This window comes from Sorghum bicolor, chromosome 9 (assembly GCF_000003195.3).
Source record: "Sorghum bicolor cultivar BTx623 chromosome 9, Sorghum_bicolor_NCBIv3, whole genome shotgun sequence".
In the NCBI taxonomy this organism is placed as follows: domain Eukaryota; kingdom Viridiplantae; phylum Streptophyta; class Magnoliopsida; order Poales; family Poaceae; genus Sorghum; species Sorghum bicolor.
Genome location: NC_012878.2, coordinates 6,604,315 through 6,620,844, shown reverse-complemented (window position 1 = coordinate 6,620,844; position 16,530 = coordinate 6,604,315). Strand labels below are relative to the sequence as shown.

Sequence of the window (16,530 nt, the reverse complement as noted above, 5' to 3'; positions counted from 1 at the left end):
GCCCCTGTTCATAAATAGACAAAGATAACCATGATTAATTAGTTAATATATTAGTAAGATACTAAAAATACTAAACAATATTTGTACACTATAGTTCTCATCATGTAGAGTGTAAAAAAATTTATAGTATAATTTTCTAACACTTATATGATTTTATATTTATTTTGTAATAATGTTTGATTAGACGTAGTGTCCGCCAACAAATTTGACAAGAAACGGAGTGTCTTTGAGCAATCTAATTTTCCTTAGTGTCCGCTGGCAAATGATCACTATTTTGTCCCACAACCAATTCTCCCTATAATAAATTGTCATTCGTCAATCAATGAACTAGGATCTTCCTCCATCCTTGAATCAGACATGGGTGCGTGCATGGCATCATATGTATCTATCGCCTCTAACCTACACCTAATCCACAACTATTATTGAGATCTTAATTCTTACTTGAACCTAAGACTGGCATGTATATGTGAAAGGTCCCGATGCCTAAAGAGGGGGGTTGAATAACCTAATAAAATTTTCTATAACAATACTAAAAGCACTTGATTAGTATATAAGATGGCGAAGCGAATTTGACATTACCTCTACAAGGATGATGCAAGCCTCCTACCCAATCTAGTTTCTATAGTCTCTAAGAAAACACACCACGACTAAGTCACTACTTACCCCTAGGTGATAAACTAAGCTAAGCGAGAGAGCAACACAATCTGATTAGCAAAGTAATGCAAAGAAGGGTTAGGATTGATATACCACCGCGTAGAGGAATGAACCAATCAATCACAATAGAGAATTTCAATGAAGACCAATCACCTCGGAATCAAATGTTGACACAATGATTTTTACCGAGGTTCCCTTGCTTATCGGCAAGCTAGTCCTCATTGTGGCGACACACTCACTTAGAGGTTCCCGGGCAAATTGTCCTCACACGCCAACCCTCACTAGGGTGCCCCTCAACCAAAACAAGATAAGGATCACACAAGCCACGAGCAATCTACTAGAGTACCTTTTGGCTCTCCGCCAGAGAAAGGTCAAGAACCTCTCACAATCACCACGATCGGAGCCGGAGACAATCACCAACGTCCGCTCGATGATCCTCGCTGCACCAAGCCATCTAGGAGTCGGCAAACTCTAAGAGTAACAAGCAAATCCCGTAGAAAAACACGATCACCAAGTGCCTCTAGATGCAACCACTCAAGCAATGCACTTGGATGCTCTCCCAATCTCACAAAGATGATCAAACAATGATGCAATTGAGTAGGAGTAAGTTGGCTAGGCTCACAAGGTTGCTTTGTCAAGGACAATGGCCAAGAGAGAGAGCCTAAGCCGGCCAACAACTATTTATAGATACCCCAAACAAATAGAGTCGTTGGCTCTCTCACTGCGCAGAAAACGGGGGCATTGAACGCGTAGATGGTTAGCCATCGGACGCTGGCACCCAGCATCCGACACTCAGATGGTAGCCACGTGTCCTAGTTTTGAATCTCACATGTCGATCCCTAACAGTCACAAAGTCAGTCGACACTATGATTAAAGGGTGCATCAGATGCTCCAATAAAATCCATCGGACGGTCTAGAAACCCTCGGAGACACATCGGACGTGTCCAGCGGAATGCCATCGGATGCGCCTTAGCGTCTGACACACACAGTTTGAAACCTCACTCACGACAGTGCTGACGTCACGCTACACTAGATGCTCAAATAGTGTTCAGCCAGCGTCCGATGGGAAACCCTCAGACACTCCGACACACTGCATAGAAAAGCAACACTGAACCACAACATACCGGACGCTGGGCCAGCGTTCGACGCCTCCGCAGCCAGCATTCGGTGAGAATTTCTCAGTGAGAAAATACTTTGGCCATTTCCCAGAACTTTCCTCCAATGCAATAAAAATATGCATTACATTTTCCTCCCGTGAGTCCTCTAAAAATTTTCTCTGACGCAATGGAAAAAGAGCACTTCATTTCCACGAAAATGCCGAATCTCAACTCCACCTCTTTTGCAAATATGCCAACACCACCAAGTGTAAACCGTTATGTACAAGTGTATTAGCATTTTCACAAGTATTTTCTCAAAGGAGTTAGCACACTCTCACTAGATCCTAATGCATAGGCAAGAGTTAGAGTATCTTATGGCACTTTGACAAATGTATTTCGATATGAGTTTCACCCCTCTTTATAGTACAGCTATCAATCCTAAATTACTCACACTATCTATGATGTCTTGAGTGCAAACCAAAAAACTGGTAACCAATTATATCTTTGCCTTGAGCCGTTTGTTTTTCTCTTTCTTCTTTTTCAAGCCCAACCACTTGATCACCATCACCATCATAATCATCACCCATGTTGCTCAAAACTTGAAGTGTGCTTTTCTATCTCATGAACACTTAGAGCAATAGGTTAGCACATAGAGTTTCATCGATTCACCAAATCAAACTAGAGCTTTCAATATGAACACAGACATAATGGCATGGCATGACGTGCAACTGGTGATATAGACGGCTTTAATTTAGGAATTCCCAACTTTAAAATTTTGAATCCGCCACTGTCATTCAAAAGAGCCCTGCCAAAGGGCTGCGAACGTTGGCTGCCCATGGAAGAATTTCCTGTTGTTGCTAGGCCGTGAGTGGTGATACTGTGATACGCTCATTTATTTGTTCATATTTTGCTAGCTCATGCTCTTTTATTTTCCTGTTTCCTTTATAATATCGTAGAAATACGAGGTCTTATACTGGTATATGTATATATATTTTTAGTTTGCTGCCTATTGTAACAATTAGTCATCAATCTAAGGTATGTGTGAAGATCGCGCTACACTGAGAGCATGATTGATAATATAACCCACTTCAGTCTATCCATATAGTAGTTGGCTAACAGGACATATACTTGACCACTAATACATATATGGGTCACTTTCTTCCCTCACAAAGTTTCTTAAAGCTCATGCATCAAATTAATTGGATGTAAATTAAAGCCCACTTTTTCTCCTTATTTTAATACAAAGCTCACCTCCAGCCTTTTATTATATTATATTATATACTTGCCGCTTTTATTATATATTGTACTATATTCTATTGTATCATATTATATTATATGATATTATATTATACTTTACTCTGATGATGGAAGCCTTGTATTAAATTGGTACACCGCCCTCCGATCTAAAAATAAGTGCAATCTAAAATTTCACAAAGACATCAGCATTCTCTAATTAAATCATTTATAATAAACCTTGGAATGAAAAAAATCCGACAATTAAATACACATGCATCATAGAAAATGGATCAAGAAATTAAATTCGAATGCATCCTGGAAAGGGAGAAAAGGCAAATAAACAACCAACTACCTGCTCCAAACTTTTTTTTGAATGTAATGCTCCAAAAGTTACAAGTGCAATCAATGTGGGATAGATTTTGAAGCAACTACATTTGCCTACCTACCCTATTACATCAATCCAACAATCCTCTTAGACTATCTCCGACAGATTACCTATTACAACACCCAAACCTAAATATGCGTCATTCACGTCGGTTTAGGTGGAAAAAACATGGTCCAACAGAGTAGGCAAAGCAGAGACCCAATTTGCGTAGGCGTGGAGTGGAAACGCAAATATGCGTCCTTCTCTCTCCTCGACCCAATCTCTGCCGCATCCACACAACTGTTTCGCGAGAGGGGAAGGAAAAGGAAAGCGCACCTGGAAGAGTCCGCCCCGCGACGACAGATATCGGGAAGCAGTCTGTCCCACGATGGCAGAGATCAGGAAGCACTACCGCTGTCACAGTCTCCACCCAAACTTCACCAGATCTCCCTGCTGGCCGTCGTGCTCATGGACGAGTTAGCCAAGCCAGCGGCGGCGGCAGCAAAGACATCACCGATTGCGAAGTCGCGGCTATCCCTGGCACAGCGTGAGTGGGGACAGGGGAGGTGGCGCGGAGGAGCAGTGCGAGCTGGCGCAACGACTCGAGGAGGAGGAGGAGGCGAGGGGCGGTTCCTAGCGTTTGTGGAGGGCTGATTTGCGTTGGCTGTTGGGGAATCTAAAGTTTGGGTGCCGACCTTTTTCCCTGTGGACGATCCAAATCGGAGAATGGGTACTGTGTTTGCGTTTTCATCGTTGGAGACAGTCTTATCATCCCCGTCGGTTGGGGTGTGAGCCAAAATAGAAAAAAAATGCACAATGGTTTTGGGGATAATCAAGCTTGAACCGACGACTTTCACTATGTCAAGGTGACACTCTACTGCTGAGTTATATCTCTTTCCCGTCTCATGGAGAAAGAGAATTAATAAATCATAAGGCAAACGGATGAGAACTCAACATCATGTCACTCTTCCTCTAGACTTTGTTTTTCCCATATTATGGAATTTTTAGACGAATATTACTGATGATGTATTTGAACAAATCCGAATTGGAACAATTGTGCCGGCTTATGACACTGAATCCCACCATTTTATTTTTTCCAGTCAAATTCATTATTCCTTGGCCTTATTAATCCCACACCTAAAAACTTTTCACCTATCATATCAAATCTTTGGACACATGTATACAACATTAAATGTAGAAGAAAACAAAAACTAATTGCACAATTTACCTGTAAATCACAAGATGAATCTTTTACTAATTAGTCCATGATCAGACATTAATTGCTAAATACAACAAAATGCTATAGTAGCAAAATTCAAAAACTTTTCAGAACTAAACAAGGCTTTATTAGAATTTATTCTATGCATAAAAACTTTTTCCGTCAAATTTGTTCTCCCTTACTTAGAATTTATTCTATGCATAAAAACATACGTTCTAGGTAGTATAAAGTTCTAGAAATAAAAGAAAATCTTATCACTAGTTTATATTATTTTGTTATATCTCATCCTACAATTTTTTTAGTGTGCCCTGTGTGCCTTGCGCCTCACTACGTATCATGATCCCAGCTATTTGTAAGGATTTTTTTTAGAAAGGAGAATATATTAATATTCTAGCTTCTGCATCAATTAATGTATAACAACGAATTAGATAAAATATAGGTAAAGTAAATATACGTCCACGACAAATTGTCTAATTGATAAAATTTATATATAAAATTTACTTCTATCGATGCGTATGGGTAACAATTTACGTACCATCAGTATAGGTACCCATAGATTTAGATTGCTATTATATATAAATAAAATTCTACTCCTTTGATCCCAAAATAAGTGTAGTATGTAATAACACATGGTCATGAATTAACACAACCTTTTTGTAAGCTAGTTACTAAATCACTGCTAAATCTCAAAGATTCCCTTCCTGACTGAGTTCCTCCCTCGTGAAACGTCCAGCAGGCGCTGCATTGCATGGCCGGCCGGCGTGGTTTGCTGCCTGCTGCCGGTGATCACATCTCCGGCCCCAGATCGTCACGAGCGGCGCACACGCTACCCCTCCTCGGCGCCGCACTGCAGCTTGGCACCTACACGCGACGCGCGCGCAGTCCCCGGCCACCGGTAACGGAAGCCAGCCAGCCAGCCAGCCAGCCAGGGGCGGGCGCGGCGGGCGGTGCGCTACGGACAAGCAGTACGCAGCAGGCACCCGTCCGGCCGCGCGGCATGCACGCAGCGGCAGCATCCGCAGTGGCGTCACCGCGTCTCCAGCCTCGACGACCACCGAGGGCATTAGGAGGCCGGTGTGTGTGCGTGCTGTGGCGTGCTCCCCGCTCTCCCACATTGCCTCTCGCTCCCACTCTCTCCCCTCTGGCCGCAGCAGCAATTTCCTTCCTTCCGGCCGGACCCTGCTGCAGTGCGCGGCGCGTCGGTGCCGAGGTATCTAGACGACGTGCGGCGGCGCCATGGGCGGGCGTGGAGCTCCGGAGGCGACAAGGAGGAGGCTGGTGGTGGCTGTGGTGGGCGTCGTGGTCGCGGCGGCGGCGGTCCTTTGCCCCACCGCGGCTGGGAAATTAGGCAAACAAGGTACGTACGTCGTATGTGCTGCCTGTGGTGCGGGTGCTGTTTTTCCTCCGCCGTCCGACCGGCCGGCGGCGTGGCCGGCCGTCAAAGCAAAATCAGATCGACGATCGATCGATCTTGTGCTCCCTTCCATCCATCAACGTCGTGGTCTTGTGTGTGGTTTGCAGCCAAGGCGTTGGTGGCCATCAAGGCGGCGCTGCATGACCCCGGCAACGTGCTCTGGGACTGGGACCTCAAGTTCGGCAACGACCCGTGCCGCTGGAGCATGGTCACCTGCCAAAAGGGACAAATTCAAGAGCTGTATGTTCTCCTCATCCTGTGCATATACGGACGTTTATTTCTGTTCTGCCATGTTTCTCACGCTGTTGGCAGGTCTATGACGAACAAGAACCTCTCTGGCACACTGTCGCCGGCGGTTGGAAAACTCAGGACGCTGCGATATCTGTAAGTCAGTGCGCGTGTGTTGTGGACGTCTATGTTGTACTACGTAATTCTAAAAAAAAAGCTAGAATTTCTATGTTAGCTCTGTCCGGAACATATGTAGTAGGAGTGAATTTTAGGGAACTCTGAGGAGCCTCTCAGTTCTAGTGAGATTCCCTTGAAATTCCCAGCTGTACTAACTTTTTTAACACATTCAGTTCGTTGCATGCAGCCATGCACTTCCTACATGCTGTTGTTAGCTGTGACTTGCGAGGAAATGATGATGAGTTTGTTTTCAAATTTCTGGCAGGTTGTTAAGCCATAATGCTCTTTCTGGCCGTATTCCTGACACTGTAGGCAGGATGAAGCTGCTTGAAGTACTTGACCTGTCAAACAATCATTTCAGTGGAAGCATCCCAAGTACACTGGTTCATCTGGCCAACCTGCAGTACCTGTAAGACTAATAAATCTTCCTGATTGCCAACATTATATCCAGATATATCTGTATCTCAGTTCTGTAGATTATCTATAAATCTGAAGATTGATGGAGTCACGTGACCTTTTTTTAATCTGCCTCTTGTCTCTTTCCTCCAGGAAATTGAACAATAACAGCCTATCTGGACCTATACCTGAATCACTAGCCACTGATGCTCCCATGCTCTTCAGCCTGTACTTTCTATTGACAACCTTCTTGTTTGTCATTCCTGCATTGTTCTTTGAATATGTTCAGTTCTCACTGTGAGTGTGAACTTTACCTATTCCTCATTTTTAAGGAACAAAAGTTATTTATGTTCTACAGGGACGTTTCCTTCAACAACCTGAGTGGTCACCGGCCGACTTTCCGAATATGGAATGTCTTGTAAGTGATCTCAAGTTCATATTTTCCTTCCCTGTATCAACTGGGGCAACATGAGCTTTGGGGTAAAGCTATTTATATATGGTTTTCCTCCTTTCTGATTTCCTTAATCTATTATGCCTAAATAGTTTCGAAGGTAATCCATTCCTAAGTGATATCGGCTCAGAGTCAATTGCTCCCCCCGTAGGCCCAAAGGATGGCAAAGAAGGTTGTTCAGTGTCCAATTCTGGACACTTCCAATTTCATTTTAGTAAAGTTAACTAACTCAGTTGACCATATTTTTCTTGTGAGTATGTGTGCTCACCACAATTTTTTTTCCTCCAGAGGATTCCCAGGGCATGAGTAAAAACATTTTTATCCTCCTACTATGCATAGGAATTGGTTGTTTACTGGTTGCCATTGTGGCTGGAGCTGTCCTGTTTTGGCGAAAGCGTCAGCGTGAGCGAGTCTTTGCAGTTGCAGATGGTAATATTTTTTCTTCAAATGCTATATACGTGTTTAGATCTGTTGAACTTTGGGAACATTAATCTGAAAAAGGGGTTGACAGATTCATGTCTCACATTGCAGATGAGGATCCTAGTGTTACATATGCTGGGATCATCCAGCTCTATCTTCTTATTAACATGTTTGCCATTGCATAAGAAATTTGTTTAGAAATAAAAATATTTCATTGTTGTATGGACAGTTTATAGATAGACACATATCATAATACTCCCATTCAATAGATATGGGAAATTATATTGGAGCCCATATATATTCTGGATTTTTGTTGTTGTTTTCCTTTATTGTTTTATGGCTTATTTTCCTGAAGATTATATCAATACTCCTCGGTCTCATCGTTGATCACGCCCCTTGGTTCCAAGAGGTTCTGTCAATTGATGGTATGTGGGAGCGTAGACTCACTCGACTTTTGAAATCGCCAATCCATGATGATATGTTTCTAAGATAATTAAGATTTGCAACCCATTTATTTTGACTACTATTTGTTTACTTAATCATCATTCTTGATTGTACAGAAAGAAAGGCAAGAAATTATTGTGTCAATCCAAAACTCTTAATCGGATAGCCAACTAAATAACATAACTTGATGGAGTTTCGAGGTTTATTCTAAGGCACCGCCTTGTAGGGCTATGGTGTTCATCGCTTGGTTTAGGGAGGATTGGTCCTAGGATGGTGATATTAATGGTGCAAGAATGAGTGTTGTCAATGGTAGCAATGACCCGGTGGCATTAGGGAAGATGCGGCACCGAGGAATGGTGTGTTGGATGTCGTCATCTACCATGACAAAAATATGGCTCAACAAAGGATGCCAAGAGGAATAGAGCTAAGGGGGAGGCATGGCCATTAACCACATCTGAGTGTCCCATTCCATAGATTAAAGAGGGAGAAGCTGGTTGGTTGGGGTTCTCGAAGAAGGCATGCATATTTCTTCTATTGGAGCCACAAGGACCTTGCCTTTCGGTTTACCCCAACATCCAACTCTTGATCCACTAGAGTTAGATCCAATAGATGAGGGGGACTTGGGGATGTTTATTTCAAATGACCCGCGCAGCAACCATGATGGGTTAGAGATTTGAGGCCATCTTCTTCGAAGAGAAGCAACGATCATGCCTTAAGGAAAGATGGTGGTGGCATATTCATCTTGATTATGGATGCCACTTAGTGCATATTCTCATTTAGGCCATCAAGGAGCATGATGATAGGGTGGCACTTCAATTTTGTACTGTATTTCACAAGGATAAATGTTGGTGATCCACCTTGGGCCATGTTTTTGAAATTTAATCAAGGCATGAGAGTCTTGTTATTCTAGAATGCATTCTTGTTATTCTACAATGAAGAAAGCTGCCCAAGGGCGTGGAAGGTTTGGGACTCCCTTCAGATATTGTCGGGGGATTAGAAGCTCACCTAGCAAATCAATGATAGTTTGTGCATTTATCAAGATGGACTTATGCTCGTTGTCATCTGGCATATTTAGAAGTTTCGGAACACGCTCAACTTTAACTCGGAGGACATCACCACGGCCTACACAAAGCGACAAAAGATCTCTACTCCAAGGCTGTTAGATTCAAGAGTGCTCATTTGTACCTAGTCAACTTATGTCCAGAACCGTCTCTTAGAATTGTAATCTCTACCTTTGCTTCTCCCCTCTCCCTGCTCTTGTCTCCCAGTACGCTGGGCAACATCTTGTAATGTACAACCAATTTCATTGGCTCAATAAAAAGTAGGTAGGATATCTCCCCTTAATTGATTGAAAAAACCTTGATATCCTAAATGACATCAAGGGTGATGAAGGTAGCAAAGTGTGCTATGAAGATGGATCCATAGAGCGCTCAAGTGCACCGAATAAATTGGGTGCCACCTAGGTCATGTAGGATGGTTGGCGCGACTGGTGGAGATGTGCCCTCGATGTGCTACATATCAATCGAATTTTGATTGGGATCTTCAAGAGCTCATGCTATCAAGAGTAACTAGGGCCATGTTTATTGCGGGTCCACATGATATGCTCCATTGAAGGAGTCAGAGCCCTATAGGTGGAGCTAGTTTTTGGCACTCTGGCTCCGGGCACAAAAATAGCTCTAGCTCCTCACATGGGAGGGCAAAAACCGCTCCTCCACACAATCTCATTTGGTGCTACTTTGCCCACTCTAGTGCGGGAGCCGCACTATACGGTCCCTAGGAGGATACTGGGTAAAGATGAAAGGAATGTGCTAACACACATTGGTATTGAAGAGTATGGAAGCTAGATTTGGAGGAGCCATAAGTCGGAGGACGATGATGATGTAGTGGCAAGGGTTGTGGTGGGTTAGCCAATGCAATGAGGAGGGACACATGAGGTGGAAACATAGAACTAATGTTTAAGCTTGAAGCCATGGAAAATATAGGTTTATGGTAATAATAAAGTCATTCTAAAGGATAACAATTACACATTGTAGTACTAGATTGCATGGGTTCGGATTACATAAAACTGCAACATACATGCTATACATGGAAGGTCACATTTCCATAGATCAATAGTTGCTTATTGCCAAGTGGGTCATATGAGGAATAGTAGCGCAAGCTTGTTGCCTTATTTCACGGATGATCAACAAGGGTAAGGAGTCTAATCATGATCACAATAGTGTGTCATTAAAAATACGAGGTTATAAAAAAACTGAACTTATGGGTGAAAGATCGCTCCCACAACATTGCATTAAGAAGAAGCTTCTCGCACGAACACTGAGAAAAACCCTAGAGGTCAGCTACTGGACATGTCACCGAATGCGTAGGACACATGTCTATGTCCATGTGCATCTCGCTAAAAGCATCTCCCGATGGTTACACATCTATCTCAAGGTCACAACCGACATTGAGTGTTTTTAACCCTAGTCATGTTTAAATTCGCTCCCATGGTGAGTCGAACGCAATACCTAAGGTGCTACACTAAGGATCTTGTGACCATTAGGCTATAGACCAATTTGCAATAGAAGGAGGGCATGCATGTTTTTGACACAAATAATACTAGGTGGGCCAAAACTAGCATGGCTACTAGCTTGTTGGCACAACAACGAAGATATATACCATAATACAAAATGTTGAGGATCCTCTTTTTGTTTTATAGAAAGAACCTTTCTCCTTCACCAAAGTCTAGATGCAGTCTTTGTTCAAGGAGTTATATTTTTGGAACACAACTTAGCCAAATTTCAATATATGATTGAAACTACGAAGATTATTAACCACCATGGAAAAAAATAGCCCGCTATTTTTGCCGCTATAGCCCCAAATAGCTTGAAAAAAATTGTGCCGCTATTTGCGTTCATGCACAATTTTGCCGCTAAAGTACGCTAATTACGGTTTATAAAACGCTAAACACCTTGGCCTTAGCTCGCTATTTAAAACATGGTTAACCACTGATAAAAGTTGACCAAGATGTTTGGTATCTCTACCTTGTGAGAAGATGAGTTTGGTTCTTGGATTTAGGATTACCAAATCTACAAAGGTGAGTGGTAGACTCATGAAACATGTATGGGTGAAACTACGGTGTGTGGTGCGAACTAGACTATACGGTATGTCTATTCCTAGACTTGTTTTAATTTATTGCAATATTTTAGATTAGCTTTTAAGAATTCCTTTGAGTCTCAAACTTAAAAAGTAGTACTTTCTTTGTAATGCAATTCCAAACATGAAATTTTATATTCTTTACTTTAATGAGTTGTACTTGAGTTAGATTAACATGGGATTCCCAAAAGCAAAAAAAAGGGAAAGTAGATAATGTAACTCTTATGTGTTTTGATTTAAGAGAATGTGTTTGAGAGAAAAAACTATGTGTCGCTAAAATATGAGTGAGCTTTTTGGGCTAGGGCCTTGCTTTCCTATATATGCATGCGCGTTACCCACAAGTCAACATTAGCAAACTCTAGGACAAGATTAAGGCTAATATGGGTCTTGTGGTCGTACAGAGAGGAATTCATGAAACATATGAATAACTTGTCAATTTGGCTATGAACTATATATATTCAGACAAAATATTATTGTCTATATCACTTAACTTTTATAACACAAGAACTTCAAAGTTATTTTATGATCTTTTAGCAATATTTTTTAAAAGACAAGACTTGAGTTAATTTTATTTTCAATCTGGATTTATATGTATACATGTTTCCTACCTAAGTTCGGTAAATTTAGTGTAGCCGTATGTGAGGCATCTAGCTGTGCAGTGGTGGTGGTTTATCCAATCACAAGCAAGTGAGGTTCATTTAAATGGAGTGGCTACTGGCGATTCAGAATATCGAGTTATATATGTTTAATAGGAGGTGGGTTGAAGGGGCCTCTCTAGTATTGATTGGCCATAGGGGCTTGAAAGGACACGGAGGAGGCTAGGGAGAAGATGGCAGCGAGGTGGGGTGAGCATAACAAAGGAGCACCAAGGCTTTGAACATAATATGTTAGGTGGAAAGAGAAGTGTTTTGGTTTGGATGAGGGTGGCAGTGCGTAGACGCATTGATGGTGCCGTAGTTGAGGACCCGAGGTGTAGGGCTCCCCACCATGGTTTGATCCCTGGTGCTGCATGGTAGTGTGCCCACCTCCCTATTGAAACTGCATAGAAGGGTCCGTGCCTACCAAAGAAGCATGTACACGTGAGGTTCCTGCTGTTCCGAGTTCGATGGGCCCCTTCTTTAAGACTGAAGTCAAGGGGACCTCTTTCCCCTTGATCAAGTCTTTTTTATGAGGGTGGCAGTGCTGTAAGGCGGCAGGAAGGTGAATGTATTATAAAAAGGGAGGAATTGACTGTTGTATACAAGATCTAGCAGCCGACACATATTATTTTAGATTCGATGGAAATATATTCATGTTTTCAACATGTTTGCATAAAGTATAAACTCCATGATGATTTCCTCGGTGATCCTTTTTTTTTCAGGAATCAAGGATCGTATATATATACCTGCTATCCATATTGACCAACATGTTTAGACTTTTGCAATATAAGGATTCTTTTTACTCATTGTGAAATACATTGTGTTTTCATATCCTCTCGCTATTAGAATTTTGTTTGCATTGTTCATTTCATTTTGTGATATGAATTCCTTCCTATAATGATGTGATGTTCATGTTTTTTCTAGACAACTAACACTGCAGTTCATGGTTATGTTTTTTTTTTTGAAAGATCCATGTTTATGGTTTTCGATTTAACTTTGACATTTGCCCTTTTTTTAGAACATATATTAATTACCCTATATAAGTAATTAGTAACCCATTTTCTCCATAATGCACTCTTGTACCTGATAATTTATACATGTTCATAGTTTCAGTTCAGCATGACCCAAAAGGTTGTCTTGGCCATCTGAAGCAGTACAAGTTTAAGGAGATCAGAAAGGCTACCAATAACTTCAGCCAAAAAAATATTTTGGGAGAGGGAGGATATGGAATAGTATACAAGGGTGATTTGGATGGCACAACTGTTGCTGTTAAAAGACTGAAGGATCGTGATTCAGTTATTGGGGATGGTCAATTCCACACAGAAATTGAAGTGATAAGCTTGGCTGTCCATCGTAATCTCCTTCACCTTACTGGGTTTTGCATTGCAAATAATGAAAGGCTTCTTGTGTATCCCTACATGCCAAATGGAACTGTCGCTTCTAAATTAAAAGGTTAGTATTGTACTTCATGCTCTTCTATCCCATGCATGAATAGTTGCACCTTCATATTGAGAATCTCATGAGGGTAAAAATAAAAAAACAACAATTCTTTTCAGTAATCACTACCAAAATAGTGGAGTTCTTGTAGTGTTTCTAATGAGTAATAAAACACTAGCATTAGTCATAGCACTAGGGAATCCTCACTAGGAGGCACTTAGTAGGGAAAGTTTATACTAGATTTTGAATGCTAAAACACTAGGAGAACCCCACATCACTAGGAGTAGTTGAAATTTCTGGTTGTGAATCATGTGAAGGTTTCACCAATTCACTTTACTTTGTAATTTAGGATATAGACTTCGTCTCAGGAAAAACTCTGACCAATATATATTGTTCTTAGAAATAACGTTAATTAAATATGTATGTTGCAGATGGTGATTTTGTGAAACAATTTAAGAAAAATATTATATTAATGGTAATCAATATACTCCGATCACCTACCATTGGACTTTCTGACGGAGAAATGCATATTTTCAGCTTTGTTAATCATGTACATCTTCTTCATATAGGCATGATTCTAGTTTTTCCATCAAAAGATAACACACCCAGTTCAAGGCAGTTTCAACCATCCTATTTGTATAATATTAAAGTTTCCATTGCATCCATTTTTGTGAAATGGGCTCAGTCAATCTGATACACGGTTAACAATTGCTAAAACAACAAGTTGAACATAACATAATATAGGCTCTCCTTTAAATTGTTTAGTCTAATGCATTGAAGGCATTATATTCCGAGGTTTTTCCCTTTTTGAAGCAAATCCAGCTGAGTTTTCTCCTTTACTTTTGTCAGAATGTGTTAATGGGGAACCAACCTTAGACTGGCCAAGGAGAAAGAGGATAGCCCTTGGTGCGTCGCAGGGACTGCTTTATTTGCATGAACAATGTGATCCTAAGATAATCCATCGTGATATCAAGGCCTGCAATGTTCTGCTGGATGAATATCTTGAAGCAGTTGTTGCGGATTTTGGATTGGCAAAACTTCTAGATCATTGGATGTCCCATGTTATCACATCAGTGCGTGGAACACTTGGGCGCATACCACCAGAGTATTTAAAGTCTGGCCACACTTCGGAGAAGACTGATGTCTTTTGCTTTGGACTCTTTTTGATGGAATTAGTCACTGGTCGAGTGACGCTGGAGCTTCATGAGAATGAATACGAGAAGGGAGGAATTCGTGAATTGGTAAATACTATTTCTTGTTATATATGTCTAAGTTCAAATTTAGTTTTTTACTGGATTAATTTTTAAAGAAAGAGTTGTTTCCTTTAGGTCACTTGCATAGGAAAGGTCCAATATGTTTATAGGCATAAATAATATTTGGGCACCCATGTTAGAGGCATTTGAAGATAAATGGTTAAAGAGCATATAAGTTAGATGATGTTGAAGCATTTCATTAGAAGGAAAATCAATAACCATTTTAAGTTACTCTCCCTCCATTACAAATTATAGTTCATTTTGGTTTGTCCTAAGTGAAACTTCCCTAACATTGACCAAGCTAATATGAAAATATATCAATATCTAGAACACATCAAATTATATAGCTTTACTAAATTCTCCATGAACTTGTAGATATTAATATATATTTCCAAAAACTTGGTCCCAATTAGAGAAGTTTTACTTAGAAAAAGCCAAAGTGAACTATAATTTGGAACGACGGAAGAAATAAATTCAAGTATCTGTATTTTGCATTTTGTTCTACATACCTGATTGCTTCCATACTCCAGCTATTTTTTTGTACATACCTCTGCTGACAAATTATAGCACCAGAGTCATATAAACTGATTGTGTCTGACATAATAATAGATGTGCAACTTTCAGCCTCTACACTAAAGAAGACGTAGACATCTTGGATGCAAAGGGCCATATACATATCTGAGTTTTATGTAGTTTGAGTTTGCTTTTATGTGTAAAGAATGGAAGATAATCATAAACTCCTTGGAAGGAAAATATGGTCCATATAAAACTTAAGCTACCAAGAAAGCTGGTGCTTAGTAAAATATATCGTGTATTTCCTAAAAATCTGATTTGAACTCTTTAAGCTTAATATAACTAAACATGTGTTTCTGAATAATGCCACCATTTAACTTGAATTTAGACAATATGCAACTCCAGATGACACGATTATAGTTTACCACAATAATGCATATAGCTTGCATTGCACTTTTCTCAAACATATATAGTTTTTTTCTACATTCATTCCGGACCTTAGTCTGGAGCGGTAACCAGCAGCCATCGTCACATTTAATTTTCTGTCATTTTTTCTTTCTAATAACATCCAGCAGTTTTTAAATGCAAGCCATGTCTATACTAATGTAACCATAATATATTGCTCCCTAAAGTTTTGTATTCAACTTCAGTAGTAACCAGACAATAACAGCTGATCTAGATCGAATCTGTGTGGCTGCGCCACTCCAAGGAATTTCATTGTTTTTTTTTTCAAAAGGACTATATTTTTGCAAATGTGTTTCTTTTGTCCATTCAATACCATGAACTTCCCTTCCCACATAGTTGTGTCTTCATGTTTCAGGCCAAAGAACTTCTCGAACAAAATCAGCTAAGCTTGTTTGTGGACTCGAAGCTAAGAAGCGACTACAACAGTACTGAATTGGAGGAGATGGTGCAGATTGCTTTGCTCTGCACAATGTACAGACCTTGCCACCGTCCCAAGATGTCTGAAATTGTTAACATGCTAGAAGGAGGAGATAGGGTTGCGGAGAAATGGGAGGCCGTAAAAAATATTGAGGACCCAAACCCCGATTGGTCATCTGAATTTATGTGCATTGGCATAAATTATAATGATGATGACCAACGCAATAATTCAATCGAACTACAAGCCATTGAACTCTCAGGGCCAAGGTGATCTAAATGCAGCTTGTCATGTGTGTGTGTCTGTGCAGCTTGCCAAGGTGATCTAACCAGTTTTAGACTACTAACTTGGGAAGACAAAGGAAGCTTAGAGATGCTTCAAACTTTGCGTTGAGTTGCATGGCATGTGTATATATAATGTCTGTTCATGTATATGGCTTTTTAAAAAAGACCTATTTGCGACAAGACCTCCTTGTTGGACAAAATTTAGTGACATATAAAGAAAAAAGAAATTGATATATATATATATATATAAATATAAATATAAATTAACTAGTAGAATCTTCTGTTCTGCA

The 16,530-nt window shown here is 40.6% G+C and overlaps 1 protein-coding gene across 1 annotated transcript; it reads left to right on the top strand.

Moving 5' to 3' along the window:
• On the top strand, positions 5,670–16,229 carry LOC8080947 (protein NSP-INTERACTING KINASE 3). The gene is made up of 11 exons (XM_021448324.1): positions 5,670–5,927; positions 6,092–6,224; positions 6,297–6,368; positions 6,655–6,798; positions 6,939–7,013; positions 7,144–7,203; positions 7,329–7,408; positions 7,525–7,665; positions 12,981–13,325; positions 14,160–14,551; positions 15,897–16,229. Exons 1-11 carry the CDS (start codon positions 5,807–5,809, stop codon positions 16,227–16,229), a joined length of 1,896 nt encoding a protein of 631 aa, XP_021303999.1. The 5' UTR covers positions 5,670–5,806.

Excerpts from the sequence above, each read along its gene's own strand:
- LOC8080947 (XM_021448324.1), top strand. The coding sequence starts at position 5,807 with ATGGGCGGGCGTGGAGCTCCGGAGGCGACAAGGAGGAGGCTGGTGGTG. Across the intron at positions 6,369-6,654 it reads CTCAGGACGCTGCGATATCT|GTTGTTAAGCCATAATGCTC; the intron begins GTAAGTCAGTGC and ends AATTTCTGGCAG. Across the intron at positions 14,552-15,896 it reads AGGGAGGAATTCGTGAATTG|GCCAAAGAACTTCTCGAACA; the intron begins GTAAATACTATT and ends TTCATGTTTCAG.